Source organism: Balaenoptera physalus (assembly GCF_965194825.1).
Source record: "Balaenoptera physalus genome assembly, chromosome: 4".
Lineage (NCBI taxonomy): Eukaryota > Metazoa > Chordata > Mammalia > Artiodactyla > Balaenopteridae > Balaenoptera > Balaenoptera physalus.
In genome coordinates this window covers 134,443,908-134,459,979 of record NC_138891.1, presented here as the reverse complement: position 1 = coordinate 134,459,979, position 16,072 = coordinate 134,443,908, and the positions used below count along the sequence as shown (strand labels likewise).

The 16,072-nt window shown below is 48.9% G+C and overlaps 1 protein-coding gene across 1 annotated transcript; it reads left to right on the top strand.

Annotated features, from left to right (window-relative positions):
* The first annotated feature begins 2,257 nt into the window (after positions 1-2,257).
* Positions 2,258-15,872, top strand: LOC309659767 (cilia- and flagella-associated protein 298). The gene is made up of 7 exons (XM_082459781.1): positions 2,258-2,933; positions 5,189-5,356; positions 7,169-7,236; positions 12,442-12,600; positions 14,306-14,437; positions 15,163-15,258; positions 15,558-15,872. Exons 1-7 carry the CDS (start codon positions 2,795-2,797, stop codon positions 15,666-15,668), a joined length of 873 nt encoding a protein of 290 aa, XP_082315907.1. The 5' UTR covers positions 2,258-2,794; the 3' UTR covers positions 15,669-15,872.
* Positions 15,873-16,072: the final 200 nt, after the last annotated feature.

The following is a 16,072-nucleotide window of genomic DNA, read 5'->3' as shown; positions in this document are numbered from 1 at the left end:
TGTGCATTGTTTGTAATGGTGAAAACTAGAAACAAACTAACCATCAAGAGGGGAATAGAGTGACATATTCATAGTGGAATACTATACAGCGGTGAAGTGAATGAAATATTAGTAAATCTCATTATGGAGCCATAAAGCAAGGTACAAAATAATACAGTATGACATTAGTTACATAAAATTTAAAACATGCAAAAAATGTTTTTTTTTCAATACAGTAAAAATGTGCTCTTTTCCTCCCTGGCTGCCTGATATCTAGCAGCCATCATGAATGGCCCATTAGTTATCTGTACCAGAGTGTTCATCGCTAATGCAGTGCTTCAGCAGATACAAATGGTCATAAGATGCCCTTTACCCTAGAAAGGCAACAGTACCTAAAATACTGAGACAATAAGCTAAAGTACACAAGACCACCCAGATGTCATCTTTGTCTTCAAATTCAGAACCCACTTGGGTGGTGACAAGACAACAGGCTTTGGCATGATTTACGATCACTTAAACCACACTGAGAGGGCTTCCCTGGTGGTGCAGTGGTTAAGAATCCACCTGCCAATGCAGGGGACATGGGTTCGAGCCCTGGTCCGGGAAGATCCCACATGCCGCAGAGCAACAAAGCCCGTGCACCACAACTACTGAGCCTGCGCTCTGGAGCCCGCTCACCACAACTACTGAGCCCGCGTGTCACAACTACCAAAGCCCACGCACCTAGAGCCCGTGCTCCACAGCAAGAGAAGCCACTGCAATGAGAAGCCCGAGCACCACCAATGAAGAGTAGCCCCCGCTTGCCACAACTAGAGAAAGCCTGCGCGCAGCAACGAAGACCCAACGCAGCCAAAAATAAGTAAATAAATTTATAAAAAAAAACAAAAAACACCACACTGAGAAAAAGCTACGCACAGAATTTGTAAGACATGGCCTGTATGAGAAGAAAAAGACCTAAAGAGAACACTGAAAGGAATGCAACGAAAGAGTAAAGTTAAGAGGACTACAAAGGCAAATATCAGTGGTGACAAAGATTAAAGATGGTGTAAGGGCTCGATCTGTGACAATCTGGCAGATTTTCCAACAGATATGTAGTTAATAACTACATATTTAAGCAAAACTGAGTGGCCAGTACAAACATGGGTTTTCTATACTTTTCATTCATTTTATATTATTAAAAATTATACCCAGAAACCCTGTAGTACATGAGTGTGTGGATAAATGGTTCTCTCTACCTAGAAGGCTATACTATAAACCAAGTTTTTAAGCAGGAGTTGGCTTGATGGATACGCAGCTGGATTCAAGAGAAATAGGGGGATGATCTTACAGCCAGCAGTCAGGAGCTAAGTGACCACAGTAGGCCACTTTCTTCCTCTGAGGAAGAGAGACATTTGCCAATCTGACCAGTACTGCATGTTCCAGGGCTTGGGTGAACCCTGCTGCAACAGTACTAGAGATGAAAACACATCTCTCCCTGGGCGCCATCCGCGTCTATCCAGTGTCAGTCTAACGGTCTTCACGTGAGGCTCTGGATTGGCTTTGGGCATATCCAAGGCCTACAGTCACACACTTTCTCCACTCTGCCCCGGAACTTCAGGGATACGGTTTCAGTGGAGGGAGGCAAAGTTTCAGGTACACAAAGTGGCAGGTGCTTGTAATTTTCAATTTGCATTCGGCAATGGCCCTTCCAAGGAGATAACCAGGGGTAGGGGCCTTGCACTATTTTAGCTTTGCTAGCGCCTCGTTATCAAGGCCTCAGTACAAATGTTACCCAAGGAATGCCTGAAGGCTTAAGGCATTCCTTGACCATCCAATCTAAAAAGCCAGTCACCCTGTTCTGTTTTTATATCTATTTGAATTTGCCTTATCCGTTTATTTTTGTTTTTTCTTTGTCACTTACACTGAATATAAGCTCCATGAGAGCAGTGACCCTGAATCTGCCTCCGTGTCACCGCCGCCCGGAAGAAAGCGCCGAACCCGATTGCCTTTAATAAGAATTTGTTGGGCAGTGAGTTGCTGGATAGTTTGGGGAGGGTCGCTACGGCAGCAGCCGCTCGAGCCACTCTAGAGAGGCGAATTCGAATCAGCCCCCACGAAGGAGGACGGACACTTTCCCTGACCCCTCAGTGCTGAAAACCGGAGCAGAGGCAGCAGACACCGGGGATCAGCGATCCTAGACAGCCTCTTCTGAGCGCTCCAGACCCGAAGCAGCGGGAGGAGTTTCCGGAAGTGGAGACTGGGGGCGGCGGAAAGGCTACGGAGGCTCGGAGCTGCGGTGGGGGGACTGCTGCGGGGCTGGGCACCTGTGGGTTCCCACCACCCCACACATTCCCGACCTAGCAACCTCTTTCCCACCCACCCATCTCCCTGGGTGGAATCTTGGGCCCCAGGCGAGCCGACTGGGCGGCCAGCGCTCCACTCCGCCGGCTGGTCTGTTTGAGGGTTGCCCCGACGACAGCCACTTCCGGGAGCAGGGCTCGGCGAATCCGGCTCGGCGGGTGCGGGCGGGCCCCGGAGGCCCTCCCGGACTGTGTGGATCGTTGCTCGGCAGCACCTGCTCCCGGGAGTGGAGGGCGGGGTCTCCGCGCACCATAGCTTCCCCAGCCTCGGGGTCTGACCTTGAGCGGCGGCCCTCAGACTGTTTCTTTGTTGCTCCTGGCAACAGCCACTTCCGGGGGCGAGTGCAGTTTCCCCAGCAACGCGAGCCCCGGAGGCCCGGGTTTCCGCCTCCCAGCGGCAGTTACTCGGTCGGTCGTCGCTGTTCGCCGTTCATCCCGGGCCTTCTCGCCGCCTCGGCGGGACCTCCGGAGCCACCATGGTTCTGCTGCACGTGAAGCGGGGCGACGAGAGCCAGTTCCTGCTGCAGGCGCCGGGGAGCACGGAGCTGGAGGAGCTCACGGTGCAGGTGGCCCGGGTCTACAACGCGCGGCTCAAGGTGCAGCGCGTCTGCTCAGGTGCGGCCCGGCGGCGCGGCGAGTTTGCCGGCTGGGTTGGGGTGGGGGCCTGGACCGCGAGGGCCCCGGAAGGGAAGAAGAAACCGGGCCATCTGGGACGAAGTTGGGCGGGACCCACGAGGCTTTCTCGGGCAGGCCAGGGCCGAGGGTCAAGTTTGCGAAGATTTGCAAAGATATGCGGCAGCCGGGCTTGAAATGGGACAGCGGGGTTCGCCAGAGATGCTTCAAGAGCTGGCGGACCGCGAGGAGAGGCTCCCGGAGCCGGCGGGGAGGGCGCACCCCAGGGTCTGGGAGCCGGGATTGGGGCGCTGTGAGCAAACCGAAATAGACCCTGTACAGAGGACGCAAGAGGCACAGAAGGGAGCTGGAAGCTTGGGCCCAAGAGCAGGTGTAGTGGATTTCAACAAGTGTGAGAGGTGGCACGACCACTGGGCCGTTTTTTCAAAGTGAATTTCCTATTTTGAGACTTTGGGGGTAGAGCAGTTTCCGGTGGTGGGCCCCCCACCTTTGGGATGGCCTTCAGAGGTGAGAAACAGTGAGAGAGCCTCGGTGTTCTTGCCTCTCTTGGTGGTCCCTTCTCCAGGAAGCAAAGCCTGATTCTCTTGTTACAGTGTTTTGGTCACCGTCCTCTCGACACTCTGGAGCAGTGCCGTCCAAGGGAGCTTTCCACCGCGATGGAAAATGTTCCCAGGTTGTGCTGTCCAGTAAGGTATCCACTAAGCACAGGGGGCCGTTGAGCACCACCAAGAAACTGCGTTTTTTATTTCATTTCAACTTAAATCCAAGTAGCCACGTGCAGCTAGTCACTGCCACATTAGGCAGCGCAGTACTTGACAGGATGCTACTCCAGGTGTGGTCTAGGGTGTGATTGTGTCTATAATTATACCACGTGATTTTTGTACCATGGAGAACTCCTTAAGGGTCATGGTTTCTACCTTTATGGGTCATACGTATAGTTTCTTAGTAAAATTTACTGACTCCAAAACAAGCTCGATTAAGTGTTATTTTAAAATGAAAGCATTTGGGGAGAAAAGGGCCTCAACTTCTTTTTCTATGAAATTATCCATTGAAATGTGGTGCTCATTATTCAGGCATGTTAGTGAACTTAAAACCCATTCATTTGGGACTTCCATGGTGGTCCAGTGGTTAAGATTCTGCGCTTCCAATGCAAGGGGTGAGGGTTTGATCCCTGGTGGGGGAACTAAGATCCTATATGCCATGCGGCGTGGCCAAAAAAAAAAAAAAAACCCATTCATTTAATCTACAGTCCTTGTTATCAGCCGTGGTTCAGGCAGGCCCCAGTGCTATACCCACCGAAGACAGGGATGAATGAGACCAGCTCCTTGACCCCCAGATACTTACAGTCTGCTGGGGAGAGAGACAATAAGTATCCCATAAGTAGTCCATTAAGTTCCACCATTTGTTCCATAGTATTGTATTATTATAGGCCACCTGGTGTCTTCACACAGTGCTATGGGAAGACTTAGCTCCACGTACCTCTTTCATGTGAAAGAAAGAAGGGAGAGAGAGAGAGAGAAGGAAAGAGAAGAAAGAAAGAAAGACAGTTTTGCAAGGTTGAAATGTGGATTCGTTTTGGGATGAATGTATAGGAAAAATATAAAGCATGCATTTGAATAGTGAACATGATACTAGAAAATCAAGGTCTTGTCTCTGCCACTGTGGAAGGGCGTGAGCTGCCTTATATCCTCCCCAATGATCAGATGTACATAAATCCTTTATAAAGTATTTATATAAAGTTTTATATACAGTAGTTGAAGTGTGACCAGAGCAAGCCTCAGGTGGTACAGCTGCAAATTAGGGAAGATGGGGATGTTGATAATGGTCTGGCCTACCTCTCAAGGTTAAATTAAATGAGATAAGTTATGTGAACGCGCTTGGAAAACCATAACGCCCTATGTGGATGTGTATTCAGACCGTCAATGAATTTGAATTTGTGCCTCCTGAGTGCTGGGAAGTATAACATAGCACAGAGGGTTAGAGCACAGAACCTGTAGCCTGTGAACGGTGGGTAAGCACCTAGACTGTCTGCTCCGGTTGACCTAGGACAGATTGGTGAGCATTTGTCAGAGGTCAAGGACAGGTCGGGCACATAGCAAGTGGCATCAAAGGGTTTGTTAAATAAAATAGCCAATGGGCAAGACGCCCGACCACTAGGGAGCTTACATTCCAATGAGGTGTCAGGTGTTACGACGATGACTACCGTACGTATTGTCCAACTTTCTCTTGTTTTTAAGAAATGGAAGAATTAGCAGAACACGGCGTGTTTCTCCCTCCCAATATGCAAGGACTGACTGATGACCAGATTGAAGATTTGAAATTAAAGGACGAATGGGGTGAAAAATGTGTCCCCAGTGCGGGTTCAGTATTTAAAAAGGATGATATTGGACGAAGGAATGGACAAGGTAATGCAGGATTTTTCTCCCCTCTGCATGCCTGAGTGTAGCAATAAGTACGAAAGCAGTTCTTTAAGTTAAAAAATTGACCTCAGTATTTGTATGCAAACTTATAAAATACTGCACCATATAACTACTTGTAAAACACTAATCCAGAACGAATTAGGTGGAAAAGAAGGCATCTGTCTTCTTGCTCTAAGTTGCAGCTAGCTTTTAAATGTGATAGATGAACCATAAGAAATTACCATTTTTGTAGGCAACAAGTGATTGAAAATCGGCATTTTCATGTGGTTCGACCTAATAGTCTGAGGGGATAATCATTGATAATGTATTGAAGGGTGTGTTTTGTTACAGTTTGCAGATCAGGGTTTATTTAGAGATCCTGTGTGGAAGGAGGAAATAAATGTCAGCCCAGCAGTCTCCACTCGAATTGAGGACATGCCTCTCTTTTGTACAAAGCAGCTTAGGACATGCCAGAACACTGAAGAAATTCCTCTTGTTTTAGTTTGTGGTTGTTTGTGTGGAACTGGAAGGAGAAAGGGATGATAACCCATTTTGATAGCTTCTTATCTCTTTTAACCTGCATAAAAAACTCCATTTAAAAGACTGTAATTGGGACTTCCCTGGTGACACAGTGGTTACCAGTCCGCCTGCCAATGCAGGGGACACGGGTTTGAGTCCTGGTCCGGGAAGATCCCACATGCCACGGAGCAACTAAGCCCGTGCGCCACAACTACTGAGCCTGTGCTCTAGAGCCCGCGAGCCACAACGAAGAGAAGACCGAACTCGCTGCAACTAGAGAAAGCCCATGCGCAGCAACGAAGACCCAATGCAGCCAAATAAATAAATAAATAAAGTTTATCATGGATTCTTTAAAAAAAAATAAGATAAAATAAAAGACTATAATTGATCAGTTAACAAACACCTAAGTATTTACTATGCCCTTAAAACACTATTAGGAGGGCTTCCCTGGTGGCGCAGTGGTCGAGAATCTGCCTGCTAATGCAGGGGACACGGGTTCGTGCCCTGGTCTGGGAAGATCCCACATGCTGCAGAGCGACTGTGCCCGTGAGCCACAACTACTGAGCCTGCGCGTCTGGAGCCTGTGCTCCGCAACAAGAGAGGCCGCGACGGTGAGAGGCCCGCGCACCGCGATGAAGAGTGGCCCCCGCTTGCCGCAACTAGAGAAAGCCCTAGCACAGAAACGAAGACCCAACATAGCAATCAATCAATCAATAAATCTTTAAAAAAAAAAAAAAATTGCTAAAAAAACACACTATTAGGAGCAAAAGAAATAAAGTGTCCCTATAAGGCCTTTGCATGCTCAGAAATTTTTTTTTTAGTATTGAAGATAATAGGAATTTCTAGTATTATTTCTTTTGAATTTTAACCTAGAAAATAGTTGGTTGTCTTCCACATCTTTTCACACCTAAACCCATTCTCAATTTGGAGAGATCTTTTGCTTTTTAGGAGGAATTGCATCAATGAAAAAAATAATGGTACTTGTAAGAACAGTTAACAGTTTATTTTTACCAGTTCATTATTCATCTTTAAACCAAGATAGTCTTAATCACTTTTATTTTAATACAGTTTTATATTTCTAGTATTTTCAATGGCTATGTTATTTATTAAGAATATGAAGTTTGAAAGATTTCTACCTAATTTCTTACAGCCAGCTTTCCTGTATCCCTCAGCTGAATTCCATTCTTGTACTTTCTCTCATCTCACTTCCTCCCTGACTCAGACAGAAGGGATTAAGATGTTTAAGAAGAGTTTTAAAGATGGCTGTCTCTCTCCCCCTTCCCTTTTTTATTTTTATAGCTCCAAATGAAAAGATGAAGCAAGTTTTAAAGAAGACTATAGAAGAAGCCAAAGCAATAATATCTAAGGTTAGCTTTTTAAATGAAGCCTTTCGTTCCTTTCCTTTCCCCCTCCCTCTCTCTCTTTCCTTTTCTCTTTCCTTCTTTCCTTCTTTTTCTTTCTTTTTCTTTCTTCCTTCCTTCCTTCCTTCCTTCCCTCCTTCCTTCCTTCCTTCCTTTCTTTCTTTCTTTTCTTTTCTTCCTTTCTCTTTCTCTCTCTCTCTCTCTCTCTCTCTCTCGTTCTCTCTCCCTCCCTCCCTCCTTCCTTCCTTCCTCCTTCCAGAGGCAAGGGAAACAAGCATGTTTGGGGTGGGCCCTAGCTCTTCCTTTTCATAATTGTGACAGTTGTCCTCAATCCTCCCAGTTCTTTCAGGTCTGACAGAAATGGTTATTGGCTTGTGTAATTGTGGTTCAAATATGAATTGATGCATACATGATTTTGTTTCCTTAACTTTTTTTTTTTAGTTGAAGTATAGTTGATTTACAATATTGTGTTAGTGTCAGGTGCACCGCATAGTGATTCAGTTGTGGTTTTTTCTGATTATATTCTATTTGAGGTTATTACAAGATATTAAATATAAGTTCCTGTGCTATACAGTAAATCCTTATTGCTTGTCTATTTTATGTGCTGTAGTTTGTATCCCTTAAGAACTAATGAAAGTGGAATGGGGAGATGCGAACATTGTAACCACACGCTGGATCTACAGATACCTGACTGACACAGCATGTGTTTATTACGAATTAGCTTTTTGTAATTGTCTTAAGTATTAACACAAAAAGTATTTCATTGAAGGAGAAACATACCATTGACATGCATATACTGTGAGTCTGGAGGAGAATGATTTAACGATTTTTCAAGAATTGAATGTTTTTTTCAGTCACTCTTATTTATGCGTTGCTGATCCTAGTTGCTCCACCCGCCACTGCAGGCCTTCTCACTTGATAACTGCTTTTTCTTCCGTTCCTCTCAATGCACTGGGTGTAACTACCATTTCTAAACCAACATTTCCCAAATTCTTCAAGCTCAAAACTACTCCTTTAAGTGCTTCAGGAAAGGCTGCCCTTCTGCCTGTTAATAGAGGAAAGGCTCTGGGAAAGGCTACAAGGAAGGCTTCGGTTCGATCCAACGTTTGCAAAACGCATTTGACTACAGAACCTTTTTTTAGAAGGATAGATAATAGCTAGTAACGTCTAGTCAAACGGGCACATCTCAGAGCACGTTAGGAGAACAGTGGCCTGGACCCCGCTCTTGCTTCTGTGGATATCCTTCCTATTCATCTGTATCACTTCTTCCCTTTGCCTGTGTGTATTTTTATATAGTCATGTCATAGTTGAGAGAGAGAGGCTTCCCAGGGGCTCCAGTCGCTCTTGCTTCTGTGGATATCCTTCCTATTCATCTGTATCACTTCTTCCCTTTGCCTGTGTGTATTTTTATATAGTCATGTCATAGTTGAGAGAGAGGGGTTTCCCAGGGGCTCCAGTCGCTTTGCTGCAGCGATTTGCCCAAAGTTGCAGAGCTCCTGGGTGGCCGGGCCTCACTTCTCACCCGGGGCCCTTCACGCAGCTTCCAAAATGCAGCTGGCGTCGCTCTCGCCTCCCTAGACCCTGCCCTGTGGGGGGCGCTTAGCCCTGTGGGTCAGAACCCACTGGGCAAGCAGGGAAGGAAGGGTTCAGGTCCCAGCAGCCCCACTGTGACCAGTCCCTTGGCCCTGGGCCTGGGACTCCGCCTCCATCGCTCAGGTTCCTCAGGGGGAGAGTGGAAGACGGTGGAATATGGAAACTGGGGCTCCTTGGGGTGGGACGATGGTGTCCATGCCGCCCCTCTTCCTGGGACCCACCCTCTGCTGTGAGTGGGAGACCCGGACAGCGGGGAATCTCTGTCGTCCTGAGGCTGTACCGTGAGTTTCTCTGTCACCCAACCATGGCATCTGGTGGGGAATCCCCGCCCTTGACATTGGTGGAGTTTTTGTAGAAAATGACCCCGTGGCGCCCCTTTTCTGCGTATATTGGTAGTGGGGGGTGGAGCCCTCTGAGTGGGACAGCTTCCCTCCGGTGACCCCGGATCCGGTAGATCTTCACACCGTCTCTACGGCATGTGCCCCTCATGAGGAGGCCTGATTTATTTTATGGGGATTTATGACTTGGAAACAATTTCATAAGCCGCCCTGGGAGTAGGTAAGGCAGGAATATTACCTCCGTCTTACAGATGAGAATGTAGGTTTAGAGAGTTTAAATCTGGGCCTCCAGGGCATTCTGCCTTCCTCCCTGGGGTGCATCAGCTTCAGGCCACGGGTGCTGCCTGGCCCCCTGGCCCCCCGGGACTTGGGCATCCACGCTGATGGTCCGTGTTGTACCAGGTCACAGGACGCTTGCATTTCCTCGGAAGCCAGGATTTTCATCTCCCTTCCGTGTCACTTGCCTACAGCTCGGTCAGGTTATGACTCACAGGTACTCAGAGCGGCTCCGTCTCAGATGTGGGCCCTCATGTTGCCCTCTTAGTGCAGGATCATCCATCCTTCCCTGCCCCCTCCCTTGCCCCCCAGCCCCTTGTCAGCGTGCCGAGGGTTCCCGATAGCCCTCTCCCCTACCTTGCCGCCCAGCCCAGCGGGGCCCGATACGGCCTCTTCCCGGCTCTGGGCCTCTGCGTGGCCTGTGCTCCTGGCCTGACCTCCTGTGCTGAGCAAGCTCTGACCTCATGGGGACTGCGGACCCGCTGGCCCTCCCCCCAGCCTGCCTCAGACCCTTCCTCTCCTTGGGCTCCTGCCCTCTCACCGTCTCCGTGGGCAGCTTTGCCTCCTGCTTTGGCAGTGAGGTCGAGGCCGTCTGGCACAAGCCCTCGGTTTTCTGTCCCCCCTGCAAACTGTCTCTTCCTGCATCTCTCTCGTTCTTCCCTCGAAACTCTGACCAGTGTCTCTTGCCCCTGGGCTCTCCCACTCCAGCTTGGCTGCATCTCCCCTTCTAGAGACCCAGGAGGAATAATGCCTTTAGTCTCTCCCGTCCCATGGCAGCATCTACTCTGTAAGCACACTCGAGCCTCTTTCCTTAGCCTGAAATCAATCCTCTGCAGCTTAACTTTCCACCTGCCCCCCCGACACTCGCCTCCCCCATCTTCCCACCCCCAGCAGCTTTCCCGAAGGAGAGGCCCCCAGATCCTCGGGCCAGACCCTCCCGGGTTTCTCAGAACCTGGCCTCTGTTTTCTTCCGCCACAGAAATGGCCGCCTCAGGGCCCCCAGTGACGCCCCTCCTGCAAATCCAGGGGCTTCTCCTGTCGGACTGCTGGACCCCTCTCTGTCTTTCAACCACATCCATGAGCCTCCTCCGTCCTGGTTCCCTCCCGGTTCCTGGCTGCTGTTTTCTCTGGCTCTTGCCTCTGAAATTTGGTGTTTCTCAAAGTACTTTATCCCGACTCGCTTCTCTTTTCTTTCTGCTCTTTCTTCCTTGGCATTTTATCTTCTCTGCCAAATACAGATTCCACTCTCCACAGATAACTCTCAAATCTCTGTCCTCTACCCCAGCATCTTCCTTTACTTGCAACCTGAGTTTCCAGCTGCTTTCTAGAAGGTTCTACCTGAAAGTCCAACCAGCACTTCAAACTCAAGTTTTCTAGACCCGAGCTCATTGATTCTTCTGCCCTGTGTTCTTTACCCAAGAGGAAGCACTTCCTGCAGACTTTCCATTTCTACTAAGAGCCACTGCTGTCTCGGTTATCCAGGCTCAGTGTCACCTTCGTCACTTCCTCTCTGTCACCCGTATGCCTTAAGTCTGGTCCTGTACCGTCCACTCCCGTGGATTTAAGATGCATCTTAAATCCAACCCCTCCTTTCATTTCCATGGTCACCACTTTATTTAAGGCTCCCCTGATAGCCTTTGTGTTCAGACACCAGCTGGGGGGCCTGCACCTCAGCTCTGACCCTAACTACCCAGAGCTGGCACGGACCCCGTGAGCTAAAGGATGAGGACCCCAGCCAGGCTTGCCCGGCTTCAGGCACCAGGTGACCTGCACTCTGTCTGACTTGGCTGCAGATTTGGAGGTTCCCACCACCCCCCTTCAGGTTCAGTAATTTGCTTGAATGATGCACCGAACACGCTGCAAGTGCTGTGTTTCCTGTTTTGTTATAAAGCATACAACTCAGAAACCGCCGGATGGGAGAGACCCATAGAGCAAAGTTAGGGCCAGGGGCAGGGGGTGCAGAACCTCTGTGACCTCCCCTCCTCCGTGGACCCCGGGCACTCACTTTCCCGGGCACACACCTTCAGTGTGGTCTCCACCCAGGAGCTCCGCTGAGCTTCAATGTCCAGAATTTTCATCAGGGTTTCATTGTGTGGACCTGATTGGTTAAATCAGTGGCCACGTGACTGAGCTCCTCTCCAATCCCCTTCCTTCTCCAGAGGTGGTGATGGTGGGGATGCGGGGAGGGCGTCTGAAAGCTCCAACCTGCTAGTCCCAGCTTGGGCTTCCTGGGGAGGCCACCCCTCCCCAAACTATCCAAGGGTTCACAGGGATCACCTCGTCAGCATGAACCCAGGTCTGGTCACGAATAATGACAACCCTATCACTCAGGAAATGCCAAGGGTTTTTGAAGCTCTGCACCAGGAACAGGGGACAAAGACCAGATACACTCTTGATTACGTCACACCTTTCTCTGCACTCTTCAGAGCCTGCTACCAGTCTCCCCCCGCCTGGGTCCGTTCTACAGCCACTGCAAGATGAGTCTCCTAGAGTCACCACTTCTTCCCAGAGAAGCCACTCGCTGCCCATCGCCTCACTGTCAATGCTAACTCCTCAGCCTGGCGTTCACGGCCATCCCAAAACAGGCTCCAGCCTGGCCGGCCAGCAGTGTCTTCCCTTCCCCGAGCTGCGTGGGCTGCTAGCTGCTACCTGCTTTTCTTTGCTGCTGCTTGTCCTGAAGCACTCTGTTCCCTGAGATGCCGTCCCCTCTGCCCTGTTTCCTGATGCCCTCTCGCATCTGTACCGCTGGACTGGGATTCCTCCCCCCAGAGTGTCCTCTGCACTTCACCCCTCTTGGTGCCGCTCATATCCTGCTTTATAACCTAGGTCGTGGTGGCCATGGCTCAGCCCCAGAAATAGACTGTAGTCACTTTGGTAGCAAGCACCATCTGATTCTTTCCGTTGCTCTGGCAGTATCTGGCACGGGTCTTGTACAAGAACTTGATTGATATTTGTTGAATTGATTAGCCGCATCGCAGATAACAGTGCCTTTAATCATTTTCAGAAACATGTGGAAGCCAATGTCTGCGTTACCATGGAGATGGTGAAAGACGCCTTGGACCAGCTTCGAGGTGCAGTGATGATTGTTTATCCCATGGGGTTGCCGCCATACGATCCTATCCGGATGGAATTTGAAAATAAAGAAGATCTGTCGGGGAGTCAGGTATGTGGCTCTTGGGGTTTCTTCCAGGTGAGTTCATTCCCTCCCCCAGCCCCCAAACAGCAGAAGCCCCTGAGATTTGACCTTTCTCTGCTGATGTAGTTTGTTGCTTCGTACACAGCTTTCCATCTTGCTAGACTAGGCTTCAGAGCAGAGTTGTGAATTCAGGGGAGGACCCCGAGGACGTGCTCCTGGTTGAGGGCTTGGCCCACACACACAGGGGTGGCAAGAGGCAAGGGAGTCACTGAAAACATTCCCATTTTCTTTGACCACTGGGAAGCCAAAACCCTAATTTGTGCCTGTTTCTACCCAAACGTATTGGTCCCTTTGCATGGAATTTTGTGTTCTAGCTTTATCTCTCCCCCACCCCATACATTTATTTATTTATTTATTCATTCATTCATTCTTGGCTGCGTTGGGTGTTCGTTGCTGCGCATGGGCTTTCTCTAGTTGTGGCGAGCAGGGGCTACTCTTTGTCACGGCGCGCAGGCTTCTCATTGCAGTGGCTTCTCTTGTTGTGGAGCAGGGGCTCTAGGCACGTGGGCTTCAGTAGTTGTGGCTCGCGGGCTCTAGAGCGCAGGCTCAGTAGTTGTGGCACACGGGCTAGTTGCTCCGCGGCACGTGGGAGCTTCCTGGACCAGGGCTCGAACCCATGTCCCCTGCATTGGCAGGCGGATTCTTAACCACTGCGCCACCAGGTAAGTCCCTAGCCTTACCTCTTGCTCCTTATTATTTTCTTAGCTTTATGTTCCACTTTCCTTTGTTTTTCTCATTTTCTCATTTCTCATTTTTTCATTCCTTATCCTATGGGACAGTATCTTTTTCTCTGAGCCATCTTAAATAGGCAGGATATGCAGAAGCAAACGAACAGCCCCATTATACCTATACAGCTCTTCCTCAATTTATGATGGGGTTATGTCCCAACAAACCCAGCGTAAGTTGAAAATATAAGTTGAAAATGCATTTAATACATTTAACCTACCGAATATCATAGCTTAGCCGAGCCCACCTGAAACGTGCTCAGAACACTTACATTAGCCAACAGTTGGGCAAAATCATCTAACACAAAGCCTATTTTATAATAGTGTGATTTATTGAATACTGTACTGAAAGTGAAAAACAGAACTGTTTTGTGGTACAGACAGTTGTATTGGTTGATTACTGTGGCGATCACAAGTTACTGCCGCTGCCCAGCATCACGAGAAAGTCTCATACTCTACATCACAAGGCCGAGAAGAGATCAAAATTCAAAATTTAAAGTGTGGTTTCTACTGAATGCGTATCACTTTCACACCATCATATAGTCAAAAAGTCATTAATCGAACCGTCGTAAGTCAGAGGCTTTTGTATTTAAACACCCAGCAGGATCCCCGTATTCTTCCCTGGCAGTAACCTAAAAATCCATCTAAGACGGACCTTATATCATGGATGAGGGTGCAAATGAGATAGGCTACCCGCCACTTCCCAGAAGTTACCTGAGTCAGGGCATGAGTTGAAACTAACAGGGAAGGTGCTGAAATGAGTGAGGGCTTTGAGTAGGGGGGGTTAGTGCTGCCCGTGGGGGAGGGCAGGGGAGGGCAGGGTGCTGGAAGCCTGTCCCACTTCCGATGCTGGGAGGGGCATTGGCCAGGCTCCGTGCCCCCAGGGCCGGGCCACACCCTTGGCCGTGTCCTGACTCCCTTAAAGCTGGTTCTTACCGTGACCCCAGGCAGCACTCAGTGTCATCACAGAATCAGAGGCACAATTGTGGTGGGCAGCGAAGGAGCTAAGACGAACAAAGAAGCTTTTGGACTACGTGGGGAAGAATGAAAAAACCAAAATTATCGTCAAGATTCAGCGGGTAAGTACTGTAACATGTCACTATTTTTTACTTACTTGCAAACTGATAAAAATTTACATTAAAGCTGAAAGATTTAAACTCTTGTGCAGACACTTTAATCCTGCCGGTCCGGGCTTAAAGTCAAACTGTCCTCTTTATGGAGCAACAAAAACATGAAGGAAATATGGATCGATTGACAGTATCTGGAGTTTGTTTTAACTGGGGGGGAAAGGAGAGTATGCTGCGTTCATTTCAACTTTAAAAATGGGGCTTACAAGTAACTAAAAATGTTTCTTGAAATGAAAAATACAGCCCAGAGCACTGATCTCAAGTTTTTCTGAGTGCTGATAGTCTGTGAATGAGGCGGAGGGCTGGAGACCTGTAAGGACTTCGTGTGGAGCCGTATGCCTGCAGGCTGCTTTGTTCTGTGCTCTCTCCTAAGTCATCTCTCCATAGTTTTGGGGCAACAGGGTCCCCCCACGATTATCCCTACCCCTCCCTCACTGGACCTGCAGTGGCTGACTTGGGAATGGCTGTGACCAACACAGCACCACCCAGCCTCCACTGGGAGGGCCCAGGGCCAGAGCGAGACTGCCCTCGTGATTCGCTGTGGATGATCAGGAATGCATGACCTGTTTATCTTTAGCAGTCGGCAAAGGCAATTGTAAGACGTGAGCTGTAACTTCCCGGGTCGTCCTTATAAGAACGCCTTAATCCGCAATTTGCCATCCCCCCCGTCTTTTCAGAGGGGGCAGGGAGCTCCAGCGCGAGAACCCATCATTAGCAGTGAGGAGCAGAAACAGCTGATGCTCTATTATCACAGAAGACAAGAGGAGCTCAAGGTACCGAGTGACTGACGGCTTCTCAGCAGAGCTGGCGCCTGGGGCGTTCACCCGCTCACCCCCATGCCTCACTCTGGGCACGGGGGCAGCTCGGGGGGCGGTGGGTTCTGCAGGATGTGGTGAGGGCACCTCCTGAGCTTCAGCCTCGCCAGGGCTGCGGGCGCCCTGCCCAGTGTCCCCCTGCCTTAGAGTCTGGAGGCGTCCTGCTTCTGGGGAGGTGGGGAGCGAGGAGGTCGGTCGTGGGTTCTGCAGAACGCTTTCCTGAAATGCCTTCCTGAGCAAAACACGTTTATGTCCAGAAATTGGAAGAAAATGACGACGATTCCTGTTTAAATTCTCCGTGGGCAGATAACACTGCTTTGAAAAGACATTTTCATGGAGTAAAAGACATAAAGTGGAGACCAAGATGAAGTTCACCAGTTGATGAAGCTTTCTAAAATATTAGCTCACCTTTCTTTTGGCAAAATAATCATAATAATAAGTAAAAAGGACACCCACAGCTCTCTTTGAAAGTTGTTGAAATTTCTGGTTTTCCTAGTTGTTTTTTCAGTTTGAATTTTTAAAATAAAAGTTATTCAAGGTTGTAGAGCTTAATAAATACATCCTCAAAAGAATCCGCCTAAACTATTTTTATTTCAGGACGACTATCTACTAATCTGAGGTTTTTCTTTGGAAAAATACGGAAGATATAGTTACAAACATTTTTTTCTTCCTGATTGCTTTATTTTATATTCTCATAACAGCTGTTGTATTGCAGGAGGTTGAAAGTACCTTTTCTCCCAGGGATCTGCTGTGCAAGTTGGCCGTCAGTGGC